Source organism: Leptonychotes weddellii, chromosome 8 (assembly GCF_054177405.1).
Source record: "Leptonychotes weddellii isolate Sample4059 chromosome 8, ASM5417740v2, whole genome shotgun sequence".
Taxonomy (NCBI): Eukaryota; Metazoa; Chordata; class Mammalia; order Carnivora; family Phocidae; genus Leptonychotes; species Leptonychotes weddellii.
Window position 1 is genome coordinate 33,233,291 of NC_138376.1, and position 14,930 is coordinate 33,248,220.

Sequence of the window (14,930 nt, forward strand, 5' to 3'; positions counted from 1 at the left end):
CCATGACCCTGTCTGCCTGTCATCTCTGATGCTGGCTTCCACCCCTCCATCCATCTCTGTGCCGGGTCCTGCCACTCTGTCTCACTCCCAATCATCTCGGACCTTGCCCCGCCCATGTGAGCAGCAGCGTCCCATCCAGCCCTCTTTCACCAAGTCCCTCTGCCGTGAGTCCCACTGGAAGTGCCTGCTACTCTCGCTGCTCATGTACGGCTGTCTGGGGGCCGTGGCCTGGTGCCACGTAACCACGGTGACCCGCCTCACCTTCAGCAGCGCCTACCAGGGCAACAGCCTCATGTACCACGACAGCCCCTGCTCCAACGGCTATGTCTACATCCCCCTGGCCTTCCTGCTCATGCTGTACGCCGTCTACCTGGTGGAGTGTTGGCACTGCCAAGCCCGCCATGAGCTGCAGCACCGTGTTGATGTGAGCAGCGTGCGGGAGCGCGTGGGCCGCATGCAGCAGGCCACGCCCTGTATCTGGTGGAAGGCCATCAGCTACCACTATGTCCGCCGCACCCGCCAGGTCACCCGATACCGCAATGGAGACGCCTACACCACCACCCAGGTGAGGGGCTGGAGGGGGGGGGGGGCGCTGGGACCCTGACTGATTGCCCCCAGGGGGAGGAACTCAGGCAGCAGTGAGCTCTTGTGGACACTGAAACAGGAGGGCAGTACCAACCATAGTAATGACGGCAAACACGTAGCAGCCAGGCCCTGCCCGACATACATCATAAATACCAAATCATTTCTTTAATCCTCATAACAACCCTATGAGTTAGGTAACTACTATCCACATTTTACAGATGAGGAAACTGAGGCCTGGAGAGGTTAAGTACCCTGCCCAAAGTCAAACAGCTAGTACGTGGTGGAGCTGGGATTTGAACCCAGGCAGTCTGGCCCCAGGGTCTGTCAGGATCTCAGCTTAGTGCTTAATGGTCGGAGATGGCTTCACACGCACTCTCTCACAGCACGCTCTCACCCGTTCAGTGAGGTGTCTGCTCCCAGGTCCTTTTCCACAGGTAAGGAATCCTAAGCTCAATGACTTGCCCAAGGTCTGCAGCTTCTAAGTGGTAGTGCTAGACTCAAACCCAGGGCCCTGGATCCCAAGTCCAAGGCTCCCAGAGGTGGGAGTCTGCTGGCAAAGAGGTGGAGGTAGGCACGGGAGGCCCCATGCAGAGGTGGGGGCGGGGGCTAATTAGCGCTTCCTGGACCCGCCAGGAGAAGGCATTATTAGAGCCCTGGAAGAAGAGGAGATTTTCTCAGTGGAGAGTGATCTCTGTCTCAGTGCTGGGATGAGTAAACAGAAGCCTGGGGCCTGTGACAATCATGGAGGGGGCTGGGTGAGAGCTAAGGTGGGAACAAGGAGACCAGAGACAGAGACCGGTCGACAGGGCCCTCCGTGGCCCATCTGGGAACACACTTGTAAAAGGGAAGAAGGGGCAGCGTGGGACTTGGGAGACGGGGCAAAAAGGTCGGGCAAGCCCGACGGGCAGTTCAGGGCCAGCGCCTGACCCCCTGATGAAGCAGGGCTTAATTAAAATTAGCGTGCACCCGGGTAGGTCCGACTTCCAGCCCATCCTCCTCTCCAGTGGATGACTCTGAGGGCCTGCGTTGCTCTGTAAAGCAGGTATTAAGATCCTACCCGGCTCCAAGCGGGCTCTAAAGCGGGGCAGGCTTAGGGTTTGAGCGGGCAGCAAGAGCGGCGATGGGGCGGACGAGGGTGAGCCGACAGAAGCGACTCCCGCCGCCCTCCCCGGCGCCGCAGGTCTACCATGAGCGCGTCAACACGCACGTGGCGGAGGCCGAGTTCGACTACGCGCGCTGCGGCGTCCGCGACGTGTCCAAGGCGCTGGTGGGGCTGGAGGGCGCGCCGGCCACGCGCCTGCGCTTCACCAAGTGCTTCAGCTTCGCCAGCGTGGAGGCCGAGAACGCCTACCTGTGCCAGCGCGCGCGCTTCTTCGCCGAGAACGAGGGCCTGGACGACTACATGGAGGCGCGCGAGGGCATGCACCTCAAGAACGTGGACTTCCGCGAGTTCATGGTGGCCTTCCCGGACCCGGCCCGGCCGCCGTGGTACGCCTGCTCGTCGGCCTTCTGGGCCGCGGCGCTGCTCACGCTGTCGTGGCCGCTGCGCGTGCTGGCCGAGTACCGCACGGCCTACGCGCACTACCACGTGGAGAAGCTCTTCGGCCTGGAGGGCCCGGGCTCGGCGAGCAGCGCGGGCGGCGGCCTGAGCCCCAGCGACGAGCTGCTGCCCCCGCTGACGCACCGCCTGCCGCGGGTCAACACGGTGGACAGCACGGAGCTCGAGTGGCACATCCGCTCCAACCAGCAGCTGGTGCCCAGCTACTCGGAGGCGGTGCTCATGGACCTGGCGGGGCTGGGGGCGCGCTGCGCGGGGGCGGTGGGCGGCGGCTACGCGCCCGCGTGCCGCTACGGCGGGGTGGGCGGCCCGGGCGCGGCGGGCGTGGCCCCGTACCGGCGCAGCTGCGAGCACTGCCAGCGCGCCGTCAGCAGCTCGTCCATCTTCTCGCGCAGCGCGCTCAGCATCTGCGCCAGCCCGCGGGCCGGCCCGGGGCCCGGGGGCGGCCCGGGCTGCGGGGGCAGCCGCTTCTCGCTCGGCCGCCTCTACGGCTCCCGACGCAGCTGCCTGTGGCGCAGCCGGAGCGGGAGCGTCAACGAGGCGAGCTGCCCCACCGAGCAGACGCGCCTGTCGAGCCAGGCCAGCATGGGGGACGACGAGGACGACGACGAGGAGGAGGCCGGGCCGCCGCCGCCCTACCACGACGCCCTCTACTTCCCGGTCCTCATCGTGCACCGGCAGGAGGGGTGTCTGGGCCACAGCCACCGGCCGCTGCACCGCCACGGCTCCTGCGTAGAGACCTCACTTTGACCTCCGCCCCCCCCTGCTGCCCCCCGGCAGGCCCACGTCCTCCCTCCTGCCCCTCGTCGGACCGTGCCCCTGGCGTGTAGTGGGGGGAGTCGTGATGGTGACTGAGGCTGTGCCGGGCACGGCGCGGGGAGCAGGGAGGCGAGGGTGCACGGGACGGACCCCGATGGGGTTCGGATCCCCCCGCCTTTCCTGTACATAAAGAGACCGACGGGTGGGAGGGGATGGGCGGCTCCGGGGAACCCCGCCCGGACACGGTCGGCTCTTCCAGCCCCGCCCCTCAGTTCCTAGGGGGACACCTCCCCTTCCTCCACGCACACTCGCACACTCGAGATTTCCCGTTCAGCCTTTCAATGAATCTTCTGACTGTTAGCGGCGACTGTGCTGTGGCACCGCGTGGGGCCCGTCACAAGGGCGAGGCCTTCGCTGTGCAGCTGGGAGGTCTAGAGGCCGGAGGGGGCTTTCCTTCCTTCGCTGCCTGGCCCCACCAGGGCCTCTCTCTACGGAGGGGGCGGTGGTTTGGTGAACAGCAGGGCTGACTTCCAACCTGCTAGTGGATTCAGTGGGTCTGAGGCCGGGGCCGGATGTCAGCCCCGACGCTCCATCTCAAAACCGTGCAAATGTTGCTCTCCTCTTCTTGGCGCTGGCCCCAAAACATCGGGGTTTCCTTTCTGCCGCTCCGTTCACTGCTGTTTATTTTGCTGGGTCCCTGGAGTGTGGGTCCTGGAGGGACTGTGCTCACACCGCTCCCGTCACTCTCCTCCCTTCCCTCTTGCCTTCTGGCCCTGAAGAGCAGTTGCCCAGGGAGGAGGGGGGCAAAATATGGAGGGTATGTACCTCAGTCCTGTCTCTAAACTCTGCAGCCTCCTGACCTGGGTTCTGGGAGGGCTCTCCCTTCAGAGGGGGTGAGATAACCGCCCCCTCCCCCCCCCGCCGCGTGTTCATTAAAGCTGGTCAAGGTGAATGCCTGGGTGGGAAGAGTGGGAGACAGACCCGGGTGACAAAGGGGAACTCTCCTAGCAGGTGGGAGTGGGCAGTGGAGGGAGATGGAAAGGACCTCCAAAGGTGGGGGTGTCTGGGGCGACCCTTGCCTTCCCCAGACTTGGGGGGGTGGTATGAAGAGCTGTTGTCCCCACACATTACCTCTGCAGGGCTGAGGATGTCCTCACGAGCCCCGACTGGAGAAATACTCAATTCCAGTGGCAGGGTCAGAGGCAGAAATTCTCTAAATCTTGTCTGACCCCCTCTGTCCTCCTCTATCCCATGAGCTGAAGCCCTGCAGCGTGCCCCGGGGTCTTCAAAAGGGCACCTTGCCACCACCCAAGGGCGCTGGTCCCACGTCCTGTTCTAAAGCTCTGACACGGCCTTTTCTCCCCCACCACTCCCACCCTGATGTGCTTCAGTGTGCATGTCTATGTACAACCCCCTGCCCTCCCAACTCCCCTGGCTAAAGTTTTCCCAGCACATTCAGTGCCCAGGGAGTGAGCTCATATTTCAAGCTGGAGAGGATAACACCGCCAACATCGCTCACCCCTGATGCTCCTCACTTTGCCTGAGCCATATGAGCTCCTCCTTCCCCTCCTTCAGCCCCCTCTCCCATCTTCCTCCAGCCCCCTCTCCCATCTTCCTCCAGCCTCCTCTCCCATCTTCCTCCAGCCCCCTCTCCCATCTTCCTCCAGGCTAGCCAGGCCTACACCTGCCAAGGGCATGACAGTCACCTGTACAACATCTCTGGCTCCCCGTCCCCCTTCCCTGGGGGACTTGGGAGGTACAGATTGTGGGGACACCGCGGCCCATGGTCCATCAGGGTTGAGCTTTCCTGTGGAGATGGCTGAGTGGGAAGGCAGAAGAGGAGGGAGAAGGGGAGGCTTGGGCAGGAGGGAATAGCTGCCCACTAGGTTTCCCTGGGCCTGGGCAGTCACGGCCACCTGCCTGTCAGCACTGAGCCTGCCTGGACCCCGAGTCTGTGCTCCTTGGGGCCCTGGCGATTGGAGCACCCCTCTTTCCTCGGAGGGGACATCTGTGAGGTCCAGGTGGTGAGCCGTGGCCGCAGGCCCCCAGTTCTTGGCCAGCTGGCACGGGGATGTCCTGCCCTTGTATGGAGGCAGCCTGGCCACTTCCCAGCTCCAAGGAGGGAGGGACTCAGCTCCTTCTCCCTCAGGCCCATTCCTGAGACCGAGCCTGAGCTAGGAGGAGGGGACAGGGGACCCCCTACTATTATTTTTGCCTGTATTGACCATTTCTGCCTAGGTCTTCTTACACAGACAGCCTCACCTTCCACACATGCGCAGACTTAGAGAGAAAGCGATTCTTTGGTCTATTTTCTTGGTAGCTTTATTGATTGCCAGGGAAAACGAAAACCAGAAAATTAATCTCTAAAATTAAACTTTACACTGAATGTTCTTGTTTCTCTAATTAGAACTTCTGCTAGCAGCTGTGGCTACGTACACACACACACACACACTCACTCACACACACCCTCACATCTACACGTTTGCACTCCCGAACTGTCAGAGGGTGTCAGGCACAGACAGACTCTAGCTTGCCCAGACAGGCACACAAGTGCAGTCACTCCCAAGCCCCCTTTGGTGCTCGGCGTGGTGCCTGCTTGTTGGAAGGAGTCCCTGGAGAGCAGGCACCCCTAGGCGGTGGCTGCAGCCCATGACCCATCCTTTGGAAAGACCACGGGTCTGGAGGCCCTGGACTCCTCAGCGGGGTGGGGAGGATGGGAGATGGGGCTCAGCCTGGACCTATTAGGTCCTCTTGTGGCCCTGGGCGTTGATGTGACCCCTGTGGGCAGCCACAGAGCGATGGGGACTCTCGGAGGGCACCTGGAAGGCTCCCTATGTGCTGAGGACAAGGGCTTGTGGGGGTGGGCTGGGTCTGGCTGGGGAGAAGACAGGTCTCTGTCAATTGGGTGCATCACACTGTGGCCTTTCTGTCGTGGATTTCCAAGCGCAAAGATTGTACAAATCAAATGTGGATAATAAAGTTGCGGATGACTCACTGACTTCCCTCCCCTGTGTGGCACCTCCCCCATGCTCTCCTCCTCCCAGCAGAAGCTCCCGGTGGGGGCAGTGGGTCTGAGTCCCTCCTGTCACCTGTTTCCCCCTTCCCAGGTTGTGTGTGTGTGTGGGGGGGGGGGGGATGAGAATCCGGATGGAATGGCCTGTAGAACGGGATCACTTTAGCAGAGTCAAGTAATAGCGAGGTAGCATTGGCAGGGGTGAGGGTGAAAGAGCCGCGCAAAGCTCTGCAGTAGCCAGAGGAGAGAGAGACTGAGGGTGTATGTGTGCCCCGTAGGCACGCACATGTTTGAAGGTCAAAAAGTCCAGGACTGTTCAGTAGAGAGGACAATGGTTGGGAGGCAGGGGTCAGGGAGATGGATGGCCTTCATGGGATAGTCTGGGGAGGCTTTCAGAATCTTCTCTGCCTTCCCTAATCCTGGAAGAAGCCGGTCATTTCAGGGGGTATGGTAATATCCTCTTCCGGGGTACAGGGGACGGGTCCCACCTCATACCCCTTTTCTCCCCCATCCCAGTCCCCTCCCCGTCTTTATCCGCATCACCCTTGATCACTGACCCCGAGGATATCCGTGGTCTCTCCCACTCTCCTCCCTCTAGACCAGCGTGGCACTCTACAGCAGGCATGCGCGAGCATGAAATGAGGGATGGGGCTAGGGCAGTGACCCAGATCCCGTCACTGCCCCAGCCCTGTCCCCCACCTTATCGTGCAGGGTTCTCAGGGCCCTTGGCGACGATTGGTGACATGAAGTGGCCGGGATTCAAGGTCCGCTGGCGGGCAGCTTCCCGGTTGGCACAGAGGGCCTGGCCAATGAGGTACTCGCTCTCCTGGGCCACATCTGACAGGCGCAAGTCAAACTCCAGGAGGGTCTTGTTGTCCGACATGCCTTCCAGGAGCTGCTTCCCGCCGTCCTGGAAGAGGAGTACAAGGGAAGGGGCCATTTCATGTCACTACCCAGGATCGCACACACGCGTGCGTGTGCACACACATACACACGTTTATACAAAGATGTGACTAGAACGAGAGTTTCGCAAAACAACGGTTAGCCTCTTCGTGAGGCACACTAATGTGTTGTATGCTATCCTATCCTATTCCATTCTATTCTATAAGAAAAATGGTGCTCAAGACTTACTAAAGGGATTTTCTTTTCTTTTTTTTTTTTTTTAAGATTTTATTTATTTGACAGGGAGACACAGCGAGAGAGGGAACACAAGCAGGCGGAGTGGGAGAGGGAGAAGCAGGCTCCCCGCCGAGCAGGGAGCCCGATGCGGGGCTCGATCCCAGGACCCCGGGATCATGACCTCGGCCGAAGGCAGACGCCTAACGACTGAGCCACCCAGGCGCCCCTGAAGGGATTTTCAATGCTCATGGTTTGAAAAACATGGTTCTGTGACAGGGATGATAACTCCCCTCCTCCGATTCAGCCATGGGCGTGTGAGACAGATCTGGCTAATGACATCTGAGGACATTCTGACATTCTGAGAAGAGTCTCCTCACTCTGAAAAGAGAACAAGAGAGGGGGCGCTCTCCCTTTTTCTGCCTCTGAGCTTGGCCCTGTGTGAGGTGTAGCAGCCATCTTGGGACCGTGAGAGAAGCTCCTGAGAGGATCTGGCCATGTGGCTGGGTGGGCAGAGCAGATGGCAGCACTGAGCCGGCGAATTTACCAACTCCAGAGGCCCCCTACCCTGGGGCTTCTGATTATGGGACATAATGAACATTCCTCTTGTTTAAGCTGTTTCCTGGTTCAGGTTTCCGTTACTTGTAGCCAAAAGCACCCCGAGTGGAGACAGTGTATGTGTGTCTGAGCAAGACTGTTCTCTTGGGAGAGGGTGCAGGGCCCCGCCTGGAGGACATGGAGGGTCCTCCTCACTAGTCCTCACGGCTCCAACCCCTTCTGGGCTGGGTGGGCCACGCTTGATGTGAAACACTCTTTTTTTTTTTTTTTTAAGATTTTATTTATTTATTTGAGAGAGAGAGAATGAGAGACAGAGAGCACGAGAGGGAGGAGGGTCAGAGGGAGAAGCAGACCCCCCGCTGAGCAGGGAGCCCGATGCGGGACTCGATCCCGGGACTCCGGGATCATGACCTGAGCCGAAGGCAGTCGCTTAACCGACTGAGCCACCCAGGCGCCCCGATGTGAAACACTCTTATGTGAGAGACAGAATGGTCGTGTTCTATGGCTGTGACCCAAGAGTGTGTCGCAAAGCCAGTTCAGTGGGTTGCAGATGCATTTTTTTTTTAAGATTTTATTTATTTATTTGACAGAGAGGGAGAGTGAGAGCAGGAACACAAGCAGGTGGAGTGGGAGAGGGAGAAGCAGGCTCCCCGCCAAGCAGGGAGCCCGACGCGGGGCTCGATCCCAGGACCCTGGGATCATGACCTGAGCCGAAGGCAGATGCTTAACGACTGAGCCACCCAGGCGCCCCTGCAGATGCATTTTTAAAAAAATGAAGTAGAATAGAATATAAAGGAAAATGTCAGCATGTATCACAAGCAGTAAAAGTATATTTCAATGATACTATATTGATGTATATGTTTACTAGGTGTTCATGTAAATTGCATTTCTTATTCTGAGACTTGGTCAAGAAAATGAGAGACATCATCTATCAGAAAGGACCCAGGTGGGGCGCCTGGGTGGCTCAGTGGGTTAAGCGTCTGACTCTTGTTTTCTGCTCAGGTCATGATGTCAGGCTCCAGAGATCCAGCCCTGCATCAGGCTCCGCGTGCTCAGCGGGGAGTCTGCTTGAGATTCTCTCTCTCCCTTGCCTTCTGCCCCTTGCGCACACTCTCTCTCTCTCAAATAAATAAAAAAGATTTTATTTATTTGAGGGAGAGCGAGGCGTGTGCACGAGCAGGGGGGAGGGGCAGAGGCAGAGGGAGAAGCAGGCTCCCCGCTGAGAAGGGAGCCCGATATGGAGCTTGATCCCAGGACCCTGGGATCATGACCTGAGCTGAAGGCAGACACTTAACTGACTGAGCCATCCAGGCGCGCCAAATAAATAAATCTGGTTTTCAACCAGTCCTGAGTTTGAATCATAGCTCTGCCACTCTCTACTGACTGGATGCTCTTGGGCAATTCACTAGCCTCTCTGAGACTCAATTTTCCATCTGTAAAGTGGGGTTAAGAATACACACTCTAGGGGGGCGCCTGGGTGGCTCAGTTGGTTAAGCGACTGCCTTCGGCTCAGATCATGATCCTGGAGTCCCTGGATCGAGTCCCGCATCGGGCTCCCTGCTCGGCAGGGAGTCTGCTTTGTCCTCTGACCCTATCCCCTCTCATGTGTTCTCTCTCTCTCTCTCAAATAAATAAATAAAATCTTAAAAAAAAAAAAAGAATACACACTCTAGGGGTGCCTGGGTGACTTAGTCGGAGGTGGCAGCCCCTCGCTGTGTCCAACTCTTGATTTCAGCTCAGGTCACGATCTCAGGGTCATGAGTTTGAGCCCTGTGTCAGGTTCTTGGCTCAGCCGGGAGTCTGCTTGAGAGTCTCTCTTTCTCCCTCTCCCTCTGCCCCTCCCCCATCTCTCTCTCTCTCTCTCAAGTAAATAAATAAATCTTAAGAAAAGGAAAGAAAGGGGGCGCCTGCCTTCGGCTCAGGTCATGATCCTGGAGTCCCGGGATCGAGTCCCGCATCAGGCTCCCTGCTCGGCAGGGAGTCTGCTTCTCCCTCTGACCCTCCTCCCTCTCATGCTCTCTGTATCTCATTCTCTCTGTCTCAAATAAATAAATAAAATCTTTAAAAAAAAAAAAAAGAAAAGGAAAGAAAGAATTCATGTTCTACTAGGGGCACCTGGTTGGCTCAGTTGGTAGAGCATGCAACATTTTATCTTAGGGTTGTGAGTTCGAGCCCCATGTTTGGTGTAGAGATTACTTAAAAATAGAATCTTCAAAAAAAAAAAAAAGGAATACACATTCTACTAGATAACTGTGAGGAATAAAGGAACACTGAAGGATATCAGTGCCTAGCATAGGATATAACCCGGAATAACAGTAACAGCTAGCGATACTGAGCTCCTAGCCAGTGCCTGTAATGTTAACTTCTTTACAAGTACAACTCATTTCATCCTCCCAGTAACAACTAGTATCTACTTAGAAGTAGATACTATTATGATCCCCATTTTACAGATGAGGACATGGAGACCCAAAAAGGTTAAGTAATTTAACCAAGTGCAAAATGGCAGAGCTGGGATTGGAACCAGGTAAAGTCTGTGCTCTTAACAATTACCCTGGAAGCACCCGGAGGCAGTTGGATTCCATACGCACCTCCCCAAGGCCCCAGAAGGTACAGCTTACCAGCCCGATGTGGTTGCAGGACAGGTTGATGCTGGTGAGCGTGGTGTTGACGGAGAGCACCTGGGAGAGGAGCGTGGCGGTGGGCTCAGACAGCTCGTTGCCACCGAGGTGCAGTGTTGTGAGGCACTTGTTGGTCTGCAAGGCGTGGGCAAGTGCCTGGCCGCCCTCATCCTCAATGCAGTTGAGGCGCAGGTTGAGGGAAATGAGGTTGGTGTTGTGTGCTAGGGCGTGAGCCAGAGACTGGGCACCAGGTGCCCGCACCTGGTTGTTGGCCAGGTTGAGCACACGCAAGCGGCTGTGGCTCAGCAGCTTGGCTGCGGCACGTGCGCCCCGGTCCGCGATGAGGTTGTGTGACAGGTCCAGCTCCTCAAGGGCTGGGTGATCCAGGAGGCTGCGAATTAGGATGCGTGCCTTGTCGTCGTCCACCTTGCTTCGGGTCAGCCTGAAGATCTGTGGGCAGGTAGAGGGTATGCAGCAGCCCGCAGCCAGGGAGAATCTGCCTGCCTGCCTACCTACCTTCTGCAGGGAGAGGAGGGGGCTGCAGGGAGGCCTGAGGTTCTGCTCACCTGCTGTTGGCCACCTGACTGGCCCTTGGGCAGAGCAGAACTGTCCCACATGGCAGATTGGTACCGAACTGGTGGCAGGCAGTAGAAAGAAAGCCTAGCATTTATCGAGAAATTACTGCACGCTGGGCATGCTGCTAGAGGGTATCATAACCATTATCTCTAACCCTCAGCATCCTAGGCACTTTACAGATAGAAAAGGAAGGCTTAGGGTGGATGGGTCATTTGTCCAGGGTCACACAGTGATCAAGCCCCAGAGGCAGGTTTGAATGCAGGTCTGTCTGATGCCCCAGCCCCTCGCTGTGCCCTCTTCAGCTGGCCAAGATCCACCATGGCGAGGAGAAGAACTCTTGGAAGGAGATGCCAGGGTAAGGACCAGGGTGAGAGATGGGAAATGGAAGGATGGAGAGAAAAGATGAAAGAATGGGGTAGGACTAGCGTGGGGGAATACTGGAGATGGGAGCCCTAACCCTCCCCCTTCTCACCAGCTCCTTCCACTCCTCCCTCTTCCTTGAGGCCTCTCCATCCTTCAGTCCCCTGCTTTCTTTACGTCCCTCTTGGCCAACTTAGAGCCTCTTGTCCCTCTTGTCATTTCATTGCACCTATCTGGCAAAGCTCCAACCCTGGATCAAGCCCACTCTCTGTTTTCTGCATATCTGTGCCCAAGCAACTGACGTGATGGAAAAATGTCACATGACAGGACTGGTTGGTATCGCTGGAACCACCAATAGACCCTCAATGCTGTGTGCCAATTCAGCCCTGTTTCTCTGGACAACATACTCTCTCCTCCTCCGAAACAATGACTTCAACCTTCTTCAGCCTCCTCAAACTTCAGGGGGCCACCCTACAGCCTCCTTTCAGCAGTCAAGTCTCCCCCTGCCTCCCGGCCATTGAATGAGAACCCTTCACTTTCCTAATACCAAACAGCAACCCACTGCTACCCACCACACCCACTCTCTCCTCTGCCCAGAGCCAACTGTCCCACCTCGGTCTTCAATTCTACCTCTCCTGCCTTGTCAGGAACCTTCCCTGGTCAATGAACCTGTGCCTTTCTCCTGGACTCGGCCGCTTTCTTGCTATTGGATGGAGCTTTACATTGGTTTTAAACACATGCAAATATCTTTTTAAGAAAACCCAAACCCTTCATCTATTACTGATTTCCCCTTCGCCCCCTTCACAGCCAAGTTCTTGAAAAAGCTGATCACAGCCATCCTGTTTCCTCACTTCCCACTCTTTCCATAAACCACTCGGATCTGGTCCCTGTTTCTGGCACTCCACTGACAGTTCCGGCTCTGTGACCTCCGAGTTTGCTAAATTCGGTCCTCAGCATCACCACCCCCCATTGCTGCCTGCCCCTTTTCTTGAAACGCACCCCTCCCTTGGCTCTGTGACTCAGGGCCATGTCCCCCTTTTCCTCTTTCTCTGACTTTTTGGCAGGCTTTCCCTCTCCCAACCAGAATATTTGGGACATACTTCACCCAAAAAATTACTCATTGTGTATTTGAGTTTCAAATTTAACTGGATGTCTTGTATTTTTATTTGCTGAATCTAGCAAGCCTATCCTAGTTGTTAATTTCACATTTACATGATTGCTGATGAGTGCCTTTTATCCCACCAGGCTGTTCGCTCCAGAGGGCACAAATGGTTTAATTTTGCTCCTTATTGAATCTTCAGCACCTAGGATAGGGCCTGGAGCGCAGATGATCCTTGGACGAATAAATGGCTCGTGAACTGGGAAGGCAGTGCCTTGTTCATCTCTGCACCCCCAGAATCCAGCTTGGCGCAAGGTGCATTAAGGGACACTTGGTCAGAGAGTGAGAAGGAAACGGGAGGGAGAAGATGGGGATGGAGGGGGAGGAAGAGGAGGGGAGAGGGAATCCGAGAGGCGCTGAGGATGGGAGGTGGGGGAAGGCTGGGCCCTCGGGTACCTTGAGGGTGTGGCATGCTTTGATGGTGGCCGCCAGGGAGTGGCAGTCCCGATAGGTGAAGAGGAAGAGGTTCCCCTCGAAGTTCATGCCGCAGTCCTTGACCCCGTACACCAGGTCTAGCTCCTCCAGGTGGCTCAGGCCGGCCACCAGGTCGCGCAGTTGGTAGTGGTCAGTGGCAGGCTCCTCCGTCTCCCCCTCGCTGCCCGAGTCGGACAGCTCCCCGCTGCGGGGTGGGGCGGGCGGCTGCACGGGCGGGAGGAGCTGATGCACGCACAGCCTGCGCACGTAGCTCCGGCAGAGCGGCAGCAGGTCGAGCAGCACGGCGGGGTCCGTGGTGCCTGGGATGAAGTGCTTGATCAGGTTCTCCAGGTGCCGCTCGAAGAACAGGCGCTTCCAGCTGCCGCCATGCCTGGCCACGTGGCACACGGGCCAGCGCTGCAGGCAGCAGCGGCGCCAGTAGCTCTCGTCGTCGATCAGGTTGGCGGTCACAGCCAGCGGCAGCTCGGGTGACAAGTGGCTCAGCACCTTCTGCTGGTGCTCTGGAAGCAGCTGCTTCAGGATAGGGTTGTCTTTGGGAATAGGAAGGAAAGCAGGAGTCACAGTGTGGGGGGGCCCCATGGCGTGGTGCCCCGCTCCGGGCCTGCCTAGGGGCACCGACGAAATGGAAGACCCTCCCGGGCCCTCAGGGAGCCCCAGTCCGAGAGGGGGGACAGCCTTTACTCCCAGGGATGCTCAGGCTGAGACAGGAGATGCAGCCCCAGGCTTTGGGGTGTTCCCTGCCTGAAGGTGGACAGCTTAGTATCTGGTTTCCGGGAGCTCCCAGTCTGAGCAAGAATCTCAGGTCTAGCCTTCAATTATCACTTGGTCTGATGCAGGACATAATCCTGAGTTCAGAGATTCCCAAATGATTTGATTCATTCATCTCAAAACAAGAAAATGTTTGAGCACCTCCTGTGCAGCAGACACTGTTCTAAGTGCCACGGATATAAGAGTGAACAAGACAGAGGAAGCCACTCCCTCTTAGAGAGGAGGCAGACAACAAATCAGTCAGGTGAGTATATTGTAGGTCGGGTGGCAGTAGGTACTGTAGATAAAATGACGATCCTGTCCTCAGAGCACCCTGTCTGGTAGGAGAGGTTGGCAACTCATCTTTGAAAAGGATGACCATTTACAGAGCACAGAGTACAGCACAAACCAAGAGCCTATACACACTGTGCAAGGCTCCAAGAGAGTGGAGGATGGTCCACCAGGGAGGGCTTACCGGAGGAGGTGTTCAGTAAACACGGTTTGGGCTGGGTTTGGCTGGAGAGAGTGGGAAAGGAGAGGAGAGGCCATAGGCGCACAGGGCACAGTGTGGGTGGGAACCTGGTGGGGCCTGGAAGTGGGGGCAGTGGGAGAAACCATTCTGGCCCCAAGGGGGAAGGGCAGTGTTGAGCAGGGATGAGGACACAGTGCGGAAGGGCCGGGGCTGCGCCGGGACCCAGCCTCTGAGGCCTCGCTGAGGCTCGCCTCTGGGCAAATCCCACCCATCCTGCCCCATTCCTGGCCTTTCCCTCCTGCCCAGGGCAGGGACAGACTCACTCTGGAAGTTCTTGACGATGTGCTGAATGCAGAGCTCTGTGAGGAGGGGCACGATGGCCAGTGACCACTCGGGATCCTCAGCTATGATCCTGCGCATCCGACGTACTTTGGTCCCAGAATTCCAGCCCTTGGACTTGCTGGGGGGTGGGATGATTGAGAGCCTTGAGGGCTGGGGGCCTGTGCTCGAAGTTTGGCCTGCAGTGGAGAACCTTTCCTGCGTGGAGATTGAGGATCGGCTGGGTGCCGACAGTGTCGATGTTGCTAGGGTTTCCTGCATGCTGTGGACTGGCAGCCTAGGGGCAGGGAGCCCCTTGGTGATGGCCTTGTGACGATGAGTCTCTCACACTGGCAGGTCCTTGATGCCCTGGAGGGAGAGGAGGGGTGGAGGTCTTAACTTTGGAGTGGGCATTTAGCAAGAGAGGTAGCACAGAGTGGTTCTTAAGGGTCCATCTCTGGAGTAGAGCTGATCCAGGTATAGATCCCATTGGCTAGCTGTGTGGCCTTGGGCAAGTTACTGAATCTCTTATAGTTTCATATGCCTCCTCTGTGAAATGAGGATGGCAGTCACCTATAAGAGGAACGGGAGAAGTGAATAAAATAATGCATCCAACCCAGTATACTGCGACACATGCAACTATAGCAGGAAGCAGG

At 57.1% G+C, this 14,930-nt stretch overlaps 2 protein-coding genes across 5 annotated transcripts in view; one reads left to right on the forward strand and one right to left on the reverse strand.

Annotated features, from left to right (window-relative positions):
* LOC115937271 (transmembrane protein 151B) overlaps positions 1-5,900 on the forward strand; it is a 16,454-nt gene extending 10,554 nt beyond the window's left edge. For 3 of the 4 annotated variants that reach the window (XM_081828348.1, XM_081828347.1, XM_081828349.1), the window contains 2 exons: positions 125-565; positions 1,766-5,900. In XM_081828348.1, the coding sequence (XP_081684474.1) occupies positions 125-565; positions 1,766-2,893 (1,569 nt within the window). In that variant the 3' untranslated portion in view covers positions 2,894-5,900. The remainder of the gene's footprint in view (positions 1-124; positions 566-1,765) is intronic. The other variant, XM_081828350.1, reaches the window with a different exon arrangement.
* On the reverse strand, positions 5,882-14,556 carry DRC5 (dynein regulatory complex subunit 5). Its single transcript, XM_006743792.3, has 4 exons — positions 14,280-14,556; positions 12,699-13,267; positions 10,208-10,657; positions 5,882-6,825 (listed from the first exon to the last, which is right to left on the reverse strand). The coding sequence occupies exons 1-4, from the start codon at positions 14,554-14,556 to the stop codon at positions 6,616-6,618; spliced, it is 1,506 nt and encodes a 501-aa protein (XP_006743855.2). The 3' UTR covers positions 5,882-6,615.
* Between the last annotated feature and the right edge of the window lie 374 nt (positions 14,557-14,930).

Coding starts and splice junctions, on each gene's coding strand:
- DRC5 (XM_006743792.3), bottom strand. CDS start 14,556: ATGCAGGAAACCCTAGCAACATCGACACTGTCGGCACCCAGCCGATCC. Junction 13,268..14,279: donor CATCGTCAAGAACTTCCAGA/GTGAGTCTGTCC, acceptor CTATTCCCAAAG/ACAACCCTATCCTGAAGCAG. Junction 10,658..12,698: donor AAGCATGCCACACCCTCAAG/GTACCCGAGGGC, acceptor ACCTGCCCACAG/ATCTTCAGGCTGACCCGAAG.